We start from the raw sequence: 15,332 nt of genomic DNA on the forward strand, positions 1-15,332 counted from the left end.
TCATAACATTTGTTAACCAGTGCATATATACGCATTCACAGTAAATCATGCAGAGTCTGATAGTGTAAATTATGTGTTGTAGTGACAGATTCTCATGCAAATATAGTACGAATCTGAATCCACTTCCTTAAGGGCGCAAAGTTCTATGTATAAACCTCAGAAAAGAACTCTTATATTTTTACAAGTCTCGGAAATCTGAGGAGAAATATATTGGAGGAATATATTTTCTGTTCTGCCTTACAGGAGGAAATTACCTTACAAATACATCATAATATAGGCAGAACATTACTGGTTTTATTCAGTTTATCTCCATGACCAATTTTTATTTTTAAATTCTGAAGTCTAAGATAAGAAGGAGATACAATATAAACGTCAGTATCTTATAAACACAGATTTTTGCTTAGCAGCTGTCAAGTCCATATGGACCCTTACATTACATAAAAATACCAATGAAATTGCCAAAGTCAGCAAAAGCTTCCCAATAATCAGCTGGGGTCAATCCTGCCTTTAAATTAGAGAACAGAAAATAACTGTGACATTAATGGTATGATATTTGATATTAACAGAGTAAATCAATATTTTTTCTGGCTTGGGGATTGCGAGTTACCAAAAATTAATGAAGGACTATGAAAAATTTATTTTGAAGCAAAAATGAACCTCTTTGAGGAGACATAGCACTATCATGTGTTAACACTACAGAACCACTTTATGTAACACATGAATTGCAAGTTTATTTGAATCTTGCCGCAGTAATAATCCTTGAGACTTGGCCCCTAGAAGATGGTATTCAAGGTAAATTTGTGAGAGAAGTACAATGGAAGAAATCTCTATTGTTCTGCTGAGATGCTGTAAGAGCTGGGATAGATGCCCTCAAGAAGGCACTATGGAATAGTTTCTGAAACTTTTAGCAGTAGGAACTTGACCAGTTGATGGCACTGAGCCTCAGAAAACATATAACTAGAGGCTGTTCTACACTGGAGAATACACTGTTTTCAACAGACAGGGAAACTTTGTCCTTCTGAGAAGAAAGTGGAAAAGAAAGAAGTGGAAAGGAAAGAAGTTATATTCTTCCAAAAGGAATAAACCAAACTTGTATTGACTTTTGATCAGAAATTCTGATCAAAAGTAAGTGGATGGAACATGAGCAAGGATGGAAGGGGAACAAGTAATCAGCCGTTTCTTAGAAAATTAAAATATGTGTTGTGTGGTGAAACCAGTAATTCTTTTGAGGTGGCAACTGAATCAGGTTGTGCTAAAAAAAGAATTTAAACATCCTTTTGAAATGGAGCTAACTTCCTGATAGAAGGAAGAGAAGTCAGAGTCTATCAGAACACCACCAAGATAATACTTTATAGTATCACAAAGTTATCACTTACTACAATACATCTTTGAAGAATTCCATCCATGCAATGCAAACAATTACATAAAAAGTAAAATAAAACAGTTGACTGCCAATGAGGAAAGAGCATTATTTAAAAAAAAAACAACACCAAAATCATCAGTGGCAATTGATGAAAACTCTTTGCTTCCCTAAACAAATTAAAATTTGCTTCCCTAAATTAATTAAAATTAGGAGGATTTTGCTGGTATCAATAAAGGTCAGTAGTTTTGTGCTGCATGTTACACCTTGAACTTTCGAATATGAGAAGTATCTCTTTTTCCTTCTGTCTCACCAGCTCTAGTGCTATCTGAAGTGATAATGACTGAACCGTTACCATCTGTACTTCTTTCTGCCTTGCAATCAGATTTAAAAAGATTGTTTAAGGGATATTAGTGAGAACTGCTGCTGAAGTAGAAGGTCCCAATCCCTGACCACAAATATACCCACCACTTCCCGTTGCTGGCACTAGAGCTTAAGCAGACATGTGGTGAGCTAGTTCAGGGAACTGATCCAATTGAAAGCAGCAAAGAAAAATAAAACAATTAGTTTTCAGCTGAATCTATTTCCTGAGATAATCCTTGAACAGCTGCACATCTGCTAGTGCCAGGACTGGCACAAGAGAGACAACAGGAATGCACAGCCAAGACACGGAGATGACTTACAGTGATCATCAAACTGCAGCTTTAGTCCACTGCCTAGCCTAGACCACGAAACCAAACAGAAGTGCTTTTCACCAATTCTATTTCAAAATGGATGAATCTCGGACTAGATGGAAATGAAGTGGTATCTCTAAAGCTGTAATTTCAAAGATAAATGTTGAACCTTCTTGGGCAGAGCAATATGAATGAAGCTTGATGTTGACCCACAGTTGCCCATATTCTAATCTTGAATGTCTGACCATTCTGCTCCAGATCGCATGTCTTGTAAAGATTTAAAAAAAAAAAGAAAAAAAAGGAGGAAAAAATCCCAAATAAATGATGGGAAGAAAGAATGTGAAAGTTTTCCTGCTTACGTAGACTAGAGAAACTTCTGCAGGATCAGAAGATATTAAGAAATAAACAATGTAATTTATTTTTCAATATTGACTATAAATGATTAAAATACACTCTCACAATAGTTTTAATTACTTAAGTAAGAAAGAGGTAATACAAAAAACCAAAATTTTTAATTTCTAATGCAGCATAAGAAAACCATGTCATGTCCCCTCCATGTTCAAGATGTAGTACAGCTGAATTGTTTATTTGTATAGAAATGATACTATATTATATGACTTGTAAATGGTTTGGGATTTTCTACACTGAAAAAAACAACTAATTTGCCCATGGTACAACAAAAAATGGTTCTAAAATTTGTACCAAATGTTATCTTTTATTATGGCCTGATTGTTTATATGCTACAATCTTCATACTTAAGAACATAGGGTTTACACATAGAAAAATGAGAAGATTCTCCCACATTTTTTGTGTGACAGCAATCCTAAGTTGTTCTTCAACAAATTTATTTCCAGGAATTGTTGAAACTGTATTTTCTTTTTAATTTCTAATTAGATTATTTCTTAAAGAGGTCTTAAGAACTTTCTGAATACCACATTAAATTAAAAAATAAGGAATTGTAGTTCTTCATCACAGTACTTAGTATTAATTTTTAACATCTTCTGCCAAGACTTTTAAAATACAATGGAAATATATAGGGCTTCCATGTACCCTGCAGTAACATTTTACTATGAAACTAAAATGTGAATGTCATCTTGAGTGTTTTTTATAGCTCTGCCACTGTCCATACAAACTTTCAAATGCAACTACTGTGCAGTCCCTAAAAAACAAGAGCAACTCAGGCTTTTACTCCACCAGGCTGAAAAAGTGTTGAAGGATTTTAAGCAAGGATTAGTGACACAACAGACCATAAAGAAAATACTGTGTTGGTGATCCCTCTTGGGGATGTTAATCCTATATGATCACCTATAGCTGATCTATAGAAGCACTTCTATACTGATGGTCCAGTGTATACTTGATCTAGGTATTTTTGACATGGACAATATTTTGGCATTAAAGTAATAGCTATAATTTAACAGTTTAATGGATGGTTCCCTATGTCCCTTTCACCACAAATTACTGACCTGAGAGGCTGTTACCCTCCACTATAGCAATACCTATATACTCTGTGGGTTACTGACAAGGTGGCTGGTAAATGATTACTGTCTTCCTGTTACATTCTTTCATGCTCTTCTAGACCATCACTCCCAATTTATCAAAGTGGTATTGTTGACAGGAGGAAAATACAATGTCCTGAAACTGCTACAGTAGAAGAGACAACAAGCACTCGCAAACCCTTTTATCTCATGTAAAAAAATTAAAGCAGTGGACTGAACCTTCTTTGGAGCTTTTGCTCTATGTGTTCTGTCAACATTATACATAATCTAAGGATCTTTAAACTGCAGGAAAGGAAACTGTCTGTATATTAAAACAAGTCTATGCTGTATCATTCACACATTATTTCAAGCATGTGTCCATGGAATCTGCCTGACATGTAATCCTTATAAAAAGAGTACAGGATTTTATGAGCAAAGGATCCACCCCACCATTGTAGCCATTTTACACCATTTTTTTTGCCATGGTTTTAGTATCATACAAACCTGGTACCATATCAGAGAGAAGTCTTGGGAAACAGCAAGCATGACACTTAAAATTTGAATGGTAAAGAAGTGGGGAAAATTACCTCATATTCCTGTGAGAACTTCAAATTGTCATTTGCTTTCAATCTTTCAATGTGATCTGCAAGTTCCAAGATAGGTATTGGGGGATGACTGGCCATACCTGTTGAACAAGAAAGAAGAACAAAATTTAACATAAACTACAGTGATGACATTGCTCTAAAATTTAGAAAATGCAGTAGTTAGAATGTCAATAAATGTGTAAATAGTAAAGATGTCATATGTGAGAGAAGCAGGCAAATAGTTTGGTTACTCAAAGCAGGACATGCTCTGCATAGATGAGCTCTGAAGCCAAATTAAAAAAAGTCACCAAACGTATTCCCAAAGCTAACATTCCTAGTGTAGAGGAAAGAGCTACTGTCATATGAGTCAATGAGTTTAGCTAGGCATGGAAAAATGAAACAGTTAGACCTGATGTTGACCTCTGCTTTGAGTAATGACTCTTAATGTCATTTTAAACCCTTCTACTGCAATGCATGAAATGAAAACTCTATTGAATTAGATGAGGAAATGTGAACTGAGAAACAGACACTGAAAGAGCCCTAAAGGGGAAACAATAGTGTTTTGACAGAAAACAAAGTGACTTATGCATAATCAAGAAAAACGAACTTGAATAATGAAGGTTACCAAGGTAACCAGAGACACCTGAACCTGCAATGGAAATGGTAAAAAAAAAGAAACCTAAACCAACATGAAATTTTCAAAATAAAGTATTAAATAATGAAATGGAAAGATTGAAGATTAATAATAATAATAGTAATAGTAATAATAATGCATCAAGGTATAGAAGACTGTGTACTCTAAATTAGAAATACTTAGGTATTTTACAGAATTCTGAGGTGACTGACATGCAGCTATGAATGGCTAGAACAACATGCATCACTTTTTAAAGACAACAGTCACTGAAGACAACATTGGACATAAGACAATTAGAACTTCAAAAATGTTTTCACTAGTAGCAGATTGTAGAGGCAGGGGTTGTACAGTTTGGCTGGACTCACATGCTGACTGCACTAGTACCTTAATATAAGCTTAATCTGAAATCCCATTTATCAACCCCTAAAAGTACCTACAATCTACTTCAGGTGTAAACATCTTTGTCCACTGATGAAGATATTAAGTGAAAAAGAAGAAGAGCTTGGAATTGGAAGTACAGATGGGTGTGTAAGGGGGTACAGGGACAGCAAGGCAAAAAAAAACAAAACAAAACAAAAAAAAAGAAAAACCAAAAAAAACCAAAAAGACAGAAAAGATGTGGGGTCAACTAGAACAATCTGCCAGCTTAAAATTTGACAGGCAAAATTTATTTCAGTCTTCATGAGCTTTCTCCAAAACGCTTACATTCTTCTCTTCATATTTTAGACTATCACACCTAAAATGAAAGTGAAGTTTCAATAGCTTAGGGAAGAGATCAGAGCTGGCAAGAAAAAGTTAAGCTAGTGAACCCCAGGATCTCTTGAAATTACAAAGGGAAAACACTGATGACTCAAGGGGGCTCAAGCTGGAAGGCATGTTGCACAATGCAGTTTGCTTTGTCACCGTGACCTTCAAGAGCATGCCTAAGACAGTTGACTAGCATTTTCTTTAAACATAGCTGAAAATGACCATGTGGCTACAACACAGTCACACTACAGTATGTGCTTTAATTCTTTAAATTCTTCTAATTTTGTTTCTAATTCCTCTATTCTTTTGGATTCTTTGACATTTCGAGCATCATAATAGACTCCAAAATAATGTCCAGCAGCACTGGCCCTAATTCTTCTGACCCTATTAGGGAATCTTCATAGCACATCTGTGATGGTAAGCCATTAAACAAAGCAGAATATTCAGATCAGTGGGGAGATTCCTTAAAAATTTCAATTAAAAAAATTAGTCTCTAAGTACTAATTTATTTGCTGCAGCTCTGCTTCTCTCCCATTTTCTTACAAATTTTACTTAGGGCTTGGCTACTCTCAAAATGAGATCAGTCATCTAATAATTAGACGGATTGATCCAGATCAAGCACCCCTATGGAAAATATGTGGGTGAAAAGGCACAGGAGAACTCTAGATTGATCCAGAAATGGAGGTGGACTGATGTACATCTAAAACAGTGCTTGAACAGAGAAAATAATAGAGACAAAGATGTTTAGACCTTTTCGAGCGAATCGTGGGAGAGAGTTATTATCATATAAGGACTGAGTGGTAGTTTGGCTAGAGAGGGAGGACACAGAGCCAATCAGGGAGGCGTAGGGGACTGAATTACTGCTCAAAGCTGTAAAAAGTAAAAGCCAATCGGAAATGGGAAACAAATTAGTAACAGCAGTAGACCATCATAATCAATCATCTTGTACATACAGGCACTTCAGACATGCACAAAACAGCGTCTGGCAACTCAACTAAGATATTTAAAGGTGCAGTTACCCTACTGTAAATATAAAGATCATAAAACCAGTGAGTATGAGACTCACTCATCACACAGTGAACCTGACTGAATCACCAGCATCATGAGCACAAATCATAATAATTAACTTACTGTGAAGGAATATTTTTCTAAAGATGCTGAACACCCATTCTTTTTTCAATTGTTTTTATTTATACACTTCTCTTTGTGACACTTGACATTTCCAAGGGGAGATTTCACTATAAACACTTTGTGTAAATAAGAAATTTGAAGGTAAATTTTGCTAAGGCAAAAAGAGGAACTACTTACAATTTCAGAAACTGACAAATTTTAACTGCATTTAAACCCTTCTCTACATCTCATTTTCAGCAATTACACCTTGAATTACTTTCCTCAAATAATATTTGGCAGTTAACTTACTAAGTAATTGCATTTGTTCTATTTTCATACTTTAAATCCATAAAATGGGCTCTACTGATATGATAGAAGTAATTATTTTTTAAAAGAACTGCTGGAGGGCTTTTGTTATGTAATCAGTCTGTGAATCATAACAGAATATGCTATGAATAAACATCCTAAGATGTCATCACACCTCATGCAAAAGTATGAGGTTTCAACTGAGCAGGTGTAGAACTTGACTCAAAAGATCCCAGTTAAAATACAGTTAAATTCAGTTCTTTTTGTGGTTACAAATAAGAAAATACACTTATTTGATGACACACTCCCACACCAATCAACATATGTCATGACAACACAAAAACTTAAAGACAAAATACAGCTAAATTACAACAGGTCCTGTGACATGCTAAAAAGTCAAAAGAAATACCATGCTGAAACATGCTTTCAAATTCTCTTTTAAATATGGTATCTCTTTTTTTTTCCCCTTAAAAAAAAGAGATAAAAACACCTGAAAACTCAAAGAAAAGAAAACCCCCAAAACCACCACATGCAAAATACAGTTGAAATTGTACCCATTAAAAATTTTTATAACCAGGTTTGGTAGAAGATTGTCAAATATAATTGATCTTATGCAGCCTAGTAGTAATTCCTTTGCATGAATTAAATAACAAAGTATGGTTTGATTACAGTGTAGAATTATCCTCTGGTTAATCTGTGGTAAATACATCACTAAGGAACATGAAATACTATTTCTGCTACAAGTTCAAGGAAAAAACTAAGAGAGCAAGGTCAGAAAACATCTGCATATTAACAGACATTAAACCTGTTAATTATATTTCCTTATCGCAGCTAATCAAGTGGGTGTTTTAGGCTTGTCATTAGTGCGTTAAATTAGGATTTTGTTTGTTGTCAGGGTTTTATGATAAAGGCTTTTAGAAACATTTATGACACATACATTTATTTACCAATTTGGAACTGCAGGTTCACATACCCACAATAAACAAGAACAAAGTTAGAAATTAAAGAGCAAATCTGCTAGTATACAGACTATAATCTACATGAAGTGAAAATGTGACACATAATTGTCACAGAAATTTCTTTAGGAAATGAGTGGTATGTTAGGTCCACATTGAATTAATTGTCTGTGACTCTACAAATGTCTCATTTTTATTTGATAATTTACGGAACACTCTTTTACAAGTGAATCTATGCTGAATAAAATGTCCCTTTATAGAAAAAGGATGTAATAAGTAACAGTGGTTGTTGAGACTTATCCTTATCAAAAAGATAGGAAAAAATACCTACTTTGAATTCGGACATGGAAAAAGGAAAAAAGTAAGTATGACCCTTATTCAGTAGGAATTCAACATTCATGAAAACTTAACAAGAATGCCTTTAGTACATGAAAATTACTGTTACTTTAAAATTTCTTCTTCACAGAGCCAGAGCTAGGCCAGAGCATGAAATTACAAAGACAAATTTATAAGACAATCTCTAGAGAAAGATATCATTCTGCAACAGCTATACTAAAATAATTGCAAATGCATATATAATATTGCAAAATTATGCCACTTTTATTCAAGAATATTTTCTGTTCTTCAAAACTTGATCAGTTATTCTGGAATGAAAATATTTTATATTTTTCTGAAACAAAGACTGAGCTTTAACAAGGAGCACTGCAGGCTCCACAGCCTCATAGCAGAAGCACCACCTCTGATGTTTAAAAGTCACCCATAGTGAGAATAGGGGAAACCTAATTTTCAGATCCTGATATAAAAATGTCAAATACAATAAGATGTTACAAAAACTATGGTCTAAAATCCAGAGGAAAAGAAAGGGATAGCTTTTGTGAAGAGAAGACTTTTCAACTTCATCTTCTAGCTAAGCAGGTTCAGGGTTCCTCCAGGTTTCAAAGCAAAATGGGACAGCAGAGAAGTGCTGTATGCATCGGAAGCTGTGCCTCTCTTAGGTGCCTAAATCTTCCGTGTTAGACGTGCATAACAAGAGCTATATGCATGATGGCTCACTATGAGAAACATTTTAGTCTGTTTTTGCCATGGAGACAAAGCACAGTACTTCCTTCGACATTGTCATGATTCTCATAAACAGATGTTGAGTGGATAAGCTGCACAAAAAAAATTCTGCTGTTACGCAAAGCAGGTAACTAAATCCAGACATCACTTTTTCCACCTTTTTTTTTGTTTGCACCCTTTTCCTCTGAACATGTTTTATGCTTTTTCTGCTTTATCATGGAAATAAGTTTGTGGAAATTCCTTAGCAACTCAGGGAATAAGTGAGCACTTATCTAATTAAAAAAGAAAGGTCTTTAATTTAGAGCTGTAATAACTCTATTTATTTTTCTTGTATTTAAAAGCATCTTATTTAGTTCATAAGATATAATGAGATAATTGTTTAATTGGCACCCAATTACAAAAATTACTTATAAGTGTGACACATTTTATAGTTAAATGGGGATAAAAAAAATCAGTCACTTTTGAGGCATGATTCAATTTATTTCTCTGGCTGATTGGCAGATTGAAGTCTGCCTGAGCCTTGGATCTCTCAGAACCCACTCAAACTACTTAATTTCAGTTAATTTTCTTCTGCACAACCAGGCTGCCATATTTGATGAAACCTTTTGTGAGGCTTAATTATTACCCCTTCTTTACCTTAACTCTCCCATGTGGCATAGAGACCTCTAAAATTTGTGCACCAGGTTAATGATTTTAATTTTACATTTCATAGGCAACTTGTAGAAAGGTATGAATGTGACAGACTTTTCTTCAGCTATTCCAGTTATGGAAGAATAACAGACTTAAAAAGGAAATCCTACTGAGAGACTGGGTATTTTCATGTTTACTCAAAGAGAATGTGGCACTGCTGTGACCCACTCACTGGCATATGGGCTTATCTAACACATACACATTTTTGGATAACACACACGGACCTGGGACCTTGGTTTCAGATACAGAACTGTGGGCTATTCCAAATGTCAAGGCAAAGTGTGAAATTTATCTATGGAGTTACTTCATCCAATGAGGAGGGAAGCCAGAAATAAATTTGATCCTTTCTGAACAAGGTAAGATAGGAAACTCTTTAGGTTAGAGCCCTTTAGATCTCTTTACGTTATTGAAGAATGTAGACAATAAGAAGTGAAAGGAAAGCATACATTTCCTGTGCTGGTAGTTTAGACTGTGAAATTTTATAACATTCTCAAGCAGAATTGAAAATTTTATGACAAGTACAACATATTTGTACAAAAATGATTGTCTAAATATCACCAAAGATAAAATATTGCTTTCTCATATTTTGTGTCAAAAATCTACACCTAATCTTCTGCATTCGGAGTAATTTAAAATTGTGGTTAGAAATTCAAATTTACCCCAAGGAGTTAGGTTTCAAATGGTTTTGATATCTGTATCCGATCAGGTCTTTCCTTGTACAAAATATATGATTGATAGGATGTTTGGAATGTGACTGTTTAGAAATCTTTTAAAGTACTAAAGATTATGATAATCCATAATTTTATAGGAGTGTCTCATTCACCTCTCCAAGTAAAAACTGCCAGTCCAGATATGCCAATGTAATTTAGGATTTTTTTCTCCAACACTTCTGTACATTATGGATTCATTCAAAATTGTTTTCCTCTCTCACTCGAAGCAGTTGGTCTGCCTGGAAAGCTCCAAGCAAACTGCAGATGCTTTCATAATCTAAAGAAATAAATCATTAGAATAGCAACTACGTGAAATCATCTACCTTGATGCACTTGTACTGATAGTATATTCACCACTCTGTCCTTTGTTCTCTCTGTTGGCAATGTTGGAAAATGCCTCATTTTATGAGGGCAATAGCAGATTTCTCAGTAAAAGGAACCCAACACATAACCACATCAGCCCTATCCCCTTCCCTTTGCAGTACCCCCCTATCTAGTTCTGCTACCTTGCAGAAAATAAAACCCATATATTTGAAAGTGAAAGAACAACAAACCCAACAAAGCTGACATCCTGAATGTATAGCCTTTCTGTAGTTTCTCTATTTTCATTTAAAAAAAAATGAAATAATATGCAGTAGCATATTATTTGATAGTGTGTTGGTGGTTGGGAGATGGATAAATATTCCAGTAGGATCTAAAAACTTAAGTTAAATTTATTCAGATTTTAATGACATGGTAACACTAACTGAAGTTAATTTAAGTGAAATTCTGCTTTTACTAACAAAAGAACTGTAGCTTGATTTCACTGTGACTGTTTACATAGTAAGAATGGGTTAACAGAGTAAGTTAACAGTGTAACAAAGTAAGACAAATCTACTGGGGTAAGATTTTTCTCCTTTGGTATTTGGTTGAGTAGTACAATGGCCTGACCTGTGTCTAGGGACCTTAAGATGTACAATAATAAGGAAAAAGAATATAATTTGATGTGTTTTGTTTTTAATAATAATAGTAATACTCCAGTCTGTGAAAAGGATTATAGCGAAGGAGTTCCTAGTAGAAACAGATCACAGATGTTCTGCTCAAATAGCTTCACAGAAAACTGCAAACTTCACAGATAAACTATAGCCCTGCAAGAAAAAGTATGCCTTAAATCCTCTCCAGCTCTTTTCAGATCAATGACATGGAATTACTGTGTCTACAAGTGCCACAAATTCTGCCATTTCTAAATAACTTTACTTTCTCAATGTAAATTAAAAATTAATTACAATAAATTAATTTTATATGTTAGCACTTGGTAGCGGGTTTTTTTTCCCTCATGCTTCATTTTAATTATGATGAATACTAAATAAACAGGTAAGATTTTGCATCTAAATAAATGGAGTGCAGAAAATTAGGCTTATCTATCTAGTTATTATTCCATTATTAATTGGATGAAGAGGGAAATATAGTGACGATTGATGAGATAAAGGCTGAGGAAATTAATGCCTTCTTTGCCTAAATTTTTAATAGCAATATCAACTGTTGTGGGGGTATCCAGCCCCCTGAGCTGGAAGACAATGATGAGGAGCAAAACTTAGTCTCCCTGATCCTGGAAAAAAATGGTCAGCAACCTGCTGCAGTGCTCAGACATGCACAACTGTGTGAGACTGGAGGGGATACACTGAAGGGTATCGGGTGTTGATCAAAGCACTCCCTGAGCCTCCTTCCCTCATCAGCAGTCCTGCCCAACTGGGGATGTTCCTGTTGACTAGATGTTTCCAAATGGGACATCCATCAACAAGATGGGCAAGAAGAATGATCCAGGAAACTACAGGCCTTGATGCTGGGGAAGCTCATTGAGCAGCTGGCTCATCCTGGCCTGTGCCAGCAATGGTGTGGCAGCAGGAGCAGGGCAGGGATTGTCCCCCTGTACTCAGCACTGGTGAGGCCACACCTCAAATCCAGCGTCCAGTTCAGGAGCACTCACTTCAGAAAAGACATTGAGGGGCTGGAGCAGGTCTAGAGATGGGCAATGGAGCTGGGGAAGGGTCTGGAGAACAAGTCCTGTGAGAAGCAGCTGAGGGAGCTGGGAGTGTTTAGCCTGGAGAAAAGGAGGCTGAGAGGAGACCCTATGCTCCCTACAATTGCCTGAAAGAAGCCAGGTGAGGGCAATCTCTTTATCCAAGTTAACAAGTAATACAAGGAAGAAGAAATGGCCTCAAGGTATGCTGGGGAGGCTCAAATTAGATATTAGGAAAATATTCTTCATGATGAGAGGGTCATGAGTCATCGGAACAGGCTTCCCAGGAAAGCGGTGGAATTACTGGCCCTGGAGTGCTCAGAAAACATGTGGGTATCACACTTCAGGACATGGCTTATTGTTGAACATAAGGTCCTTGGCTTGGTTAATTGTTGGAGTTAATGATTTTAGAGATCTTCTCCAAACAAAACAATTCTGGGATTCTAGTAAGCCATTTACTCTACTCATTATATATCTGTATACAAATAATTACTTCTTTTAGGCATAAGCTAGACTTCCAGAACAGTATTTTTTCTTTTCATGTTTCAAAGATTTGCATGTATATTTCTTTCACTGTAAAACTCTTTAAAGTTTTTACAAAAGTGCTGAGTAACAGATAAAAACTTCACCTGGAAACAAAGAGCCGCCACTGAAATTGTAGCCTTAGAAGGACATTGAATAAAACCTTTCAATTATTTGCATTTACTGTATTTAAGTTCCTATGCTAGGCAGGTCCCAGAGCATGTCAACAAGATTCCCACACTAAGATGAAATTAAATTAGAAGATGTGCTCCTGAAACACACCTGATTTGCCCCAGCTGATAGGAGCAGTGTACTGTAACAGACTGAAAAAGCAATGCTGGAGCAAAACTCAAGCCTCCAGACCCTTCCCTTTCTTCTCCTGCCATGTGCATGAAGCGTGGGTCTTTGGCCACATTCACTACTCTGCAGACACACTTCTTCTGGGGCAACATCATCTCAATACAGTCATTATTTAGAAGATCAGGAATGAGATTTGCACGTTCCCTTAACCCTTCATTTATCCTGTCAACTTCAGCAGCTAATTCTCAGCATCTCAAGCACGTAATTACCTGCTTTTATGAACTTGAATTCACTACCTTTTTTACTTAATATAGTAAGCTTGACAAAAACAAGAGGCTCAGGAAGATTTAGCATCTAATTAGCATCAGACTCCATGCAAATATATTGCAGTAGAAAACAAGTCTACTGGGGCAAAACTTAATCAAAACAAAGCCAATTCAAGTAAAAGTTGACTTCTGCAAAGGTGGTAAAAATACTATTTTAAATATTTCTCTGTTTGTGCTTCTTTACTATCAGATTAAACAGCTTTAATAAAACAGTGATTAATGAAAAAAAATTTAGGTATTTGAGAGTGTGTTCCTTCTGACCTCAAACTACTGACATAATTATGTCCTCCTTGACCATAACATACAGCCTTACTTTCAACATCAAGACCATCTATCTAGTTATGTATTTCCCTTCTGTATTGTACATCTGCAAACCAGTAGAATTCACAATGATGTTGATATATTACCTGATAATGCAGTAGATAAAAGAGAAGCTTATTTTCAAAGAAGCATCCATAAAAATATCATTAATAAACAGAGGGATGCAATTTCCCAGTAACATTTTCTAGCATAGTTAGGTTTAAGTTGGAATTTTAGCAAATAAAGCACACCCATACAGCAAACGTGTCTTTGGGCTTTTTTTACAAAACTTCAAACTTTTTTTTCAAGCAGGCTTTTTTTAAAATATAGAAATTAATTATTTCAAAAGCTAATGAACAGATATATTTTGCAGCAAAAACCAAAAAAACCCACCCCCCCAAACCCTCAATCAAAATACATATTTCCAAACAATCCCTGCTTCTTTTCTGTAATAGCATCAGTAACCAGCTGCAATCACAGAGGTCTCAGTGAGTTATTGTTGTCTCTTACCCGGAGTTTGAAAGTTAAGGCGTCGCAGCTCCACTGGATCTGTGGGATGGTGAGAGGGGACCTCCTTGCTGTTGGGTATGCTGCTCTTCCTAGAATCAGATTCAGCCCTCTTCCTGCATGGAGAAGGTGAATACACATAGACAGACACGTTAGCTTCACAAAGGTGCCAAATAATGTTTGGCATTATATTCCAAAGGCAAGATGTTTATTTCTGAAAAAGTATTTGATGCAGTGCAAAGGTAATATAATCATAAGTGGTGGGTACGGTACCTACAATTTGCAGTGGTAAAATGGTCAGAGAGAAAATAGCTGCATTCTGCCCTAAACTGCTCTTCCAGAACATCCTTCTGGTCATCCTAATACTTTACTTTTATAACATTAAGCCTATAAAAATTCAGACGATTCTCTGATTTTAAATGCTACCTAGCTATACCTTATACTTTTATCCCTTTATAAAAAAGCAGCAATCTCTTGAGCTAGACCACCCCAAGTTACTGTGATTAAATATTTCTTATCCTATACACATAGCTCTGCATGCTATACAAAATAATTTGCATTCTTTAGGTATTTTTAATAGGAGAAAGAACATTACAGAAGACATCAATTAAGAAGACATCTATTCTTTTCACTTTCTAGGATGTAAGAATTTGCTCTGTTTCCTCTCATCTCTGGAAGAGCTGAAATGCTGAAATAGGTCATCTTCATATGTCTTATCAGGTCTACATATATTCAAGGCTTAGATCTGTATGAATATTTCTAATCAAATAAATGCTTTTACTGCAAAGGAAGGAAAATAAAACAAAAAAAAAATCAGACAGAATTAAAGAGATAAAAGAGAATGAATGTTGCCTATGTTTCCCTTTCTCTGGAGAGAAGCAGAATCCATGCGTGCTCTCACTGACATTTTTGCTAAAACTGACTTTTGTTATCTGTGTGTATCTGATGTAAAACATGGATAACTGTGTTACATGAAGAGTAGCTACCACTCTGCATCTTTATATATGAAGTGGAATCTTTCTTCACAAGTTATTTGTGTCGTCCTGAATGAGAACACAATGGGGCTGTTATTT

The 15,332-nt window shown here is 35.5% G+C and overlaps 1 protein-coding gene across 44 annotated transcripts in view; it reads right to left on the bottom strand.

The window, feature by feature from the left end:
• Positions 1-15,332, bottom strand: part of PTPRD (protein tyrosine phosphatase receptor type D) — a 1,159,824-nt gene that overhangs the window by 72,401 nt on the left and 1,072,091 nt on the right. For 28 of the 44 annotated variants that reach the window (XM_064736588.1, XM_064736620.1, XM_064736619.1 and 25 more), the window contains 3 exons: positions 14,263-14,375; positions 6,225-6,344; positions 4,097-4,194 (listed from right to left, as the gene is read on the bottom strand). In XM_064736588.1, the coding sequence (XP_064592658.1) occupies positions 4,097-4,194; positions 6,225-6,344; positions 14,263-14,375 (331 nt within the window). The remainder of the gene's footprint in view (positions 1-4,096; positions 4,195-6,224; positions 6,345-14,262; positions 14,376-15,332) is intronic. The other 16 variants (XM_064736631.1, XM_064736633.1, XM_064736615.1 and 13 more) reach the window with 1 other exon arrangement.

The sequence above is a fragment of the Zonotrichia leucophrys genome, chromosome Z, assembly GCF_028769735.1.
Source record: "Zonotrichia leucophrys gambelii isolate GWCS_2022_RI chromosome Z, RI_Zleu_2.0, whole genome shotgun sequence".
Lineage (NCBI taxonomy): Eukaryota > Metazoa > Chordata > Aves > Passeriformes > Passerellidae > Zonotrichia > Zonotrichia leucophrys.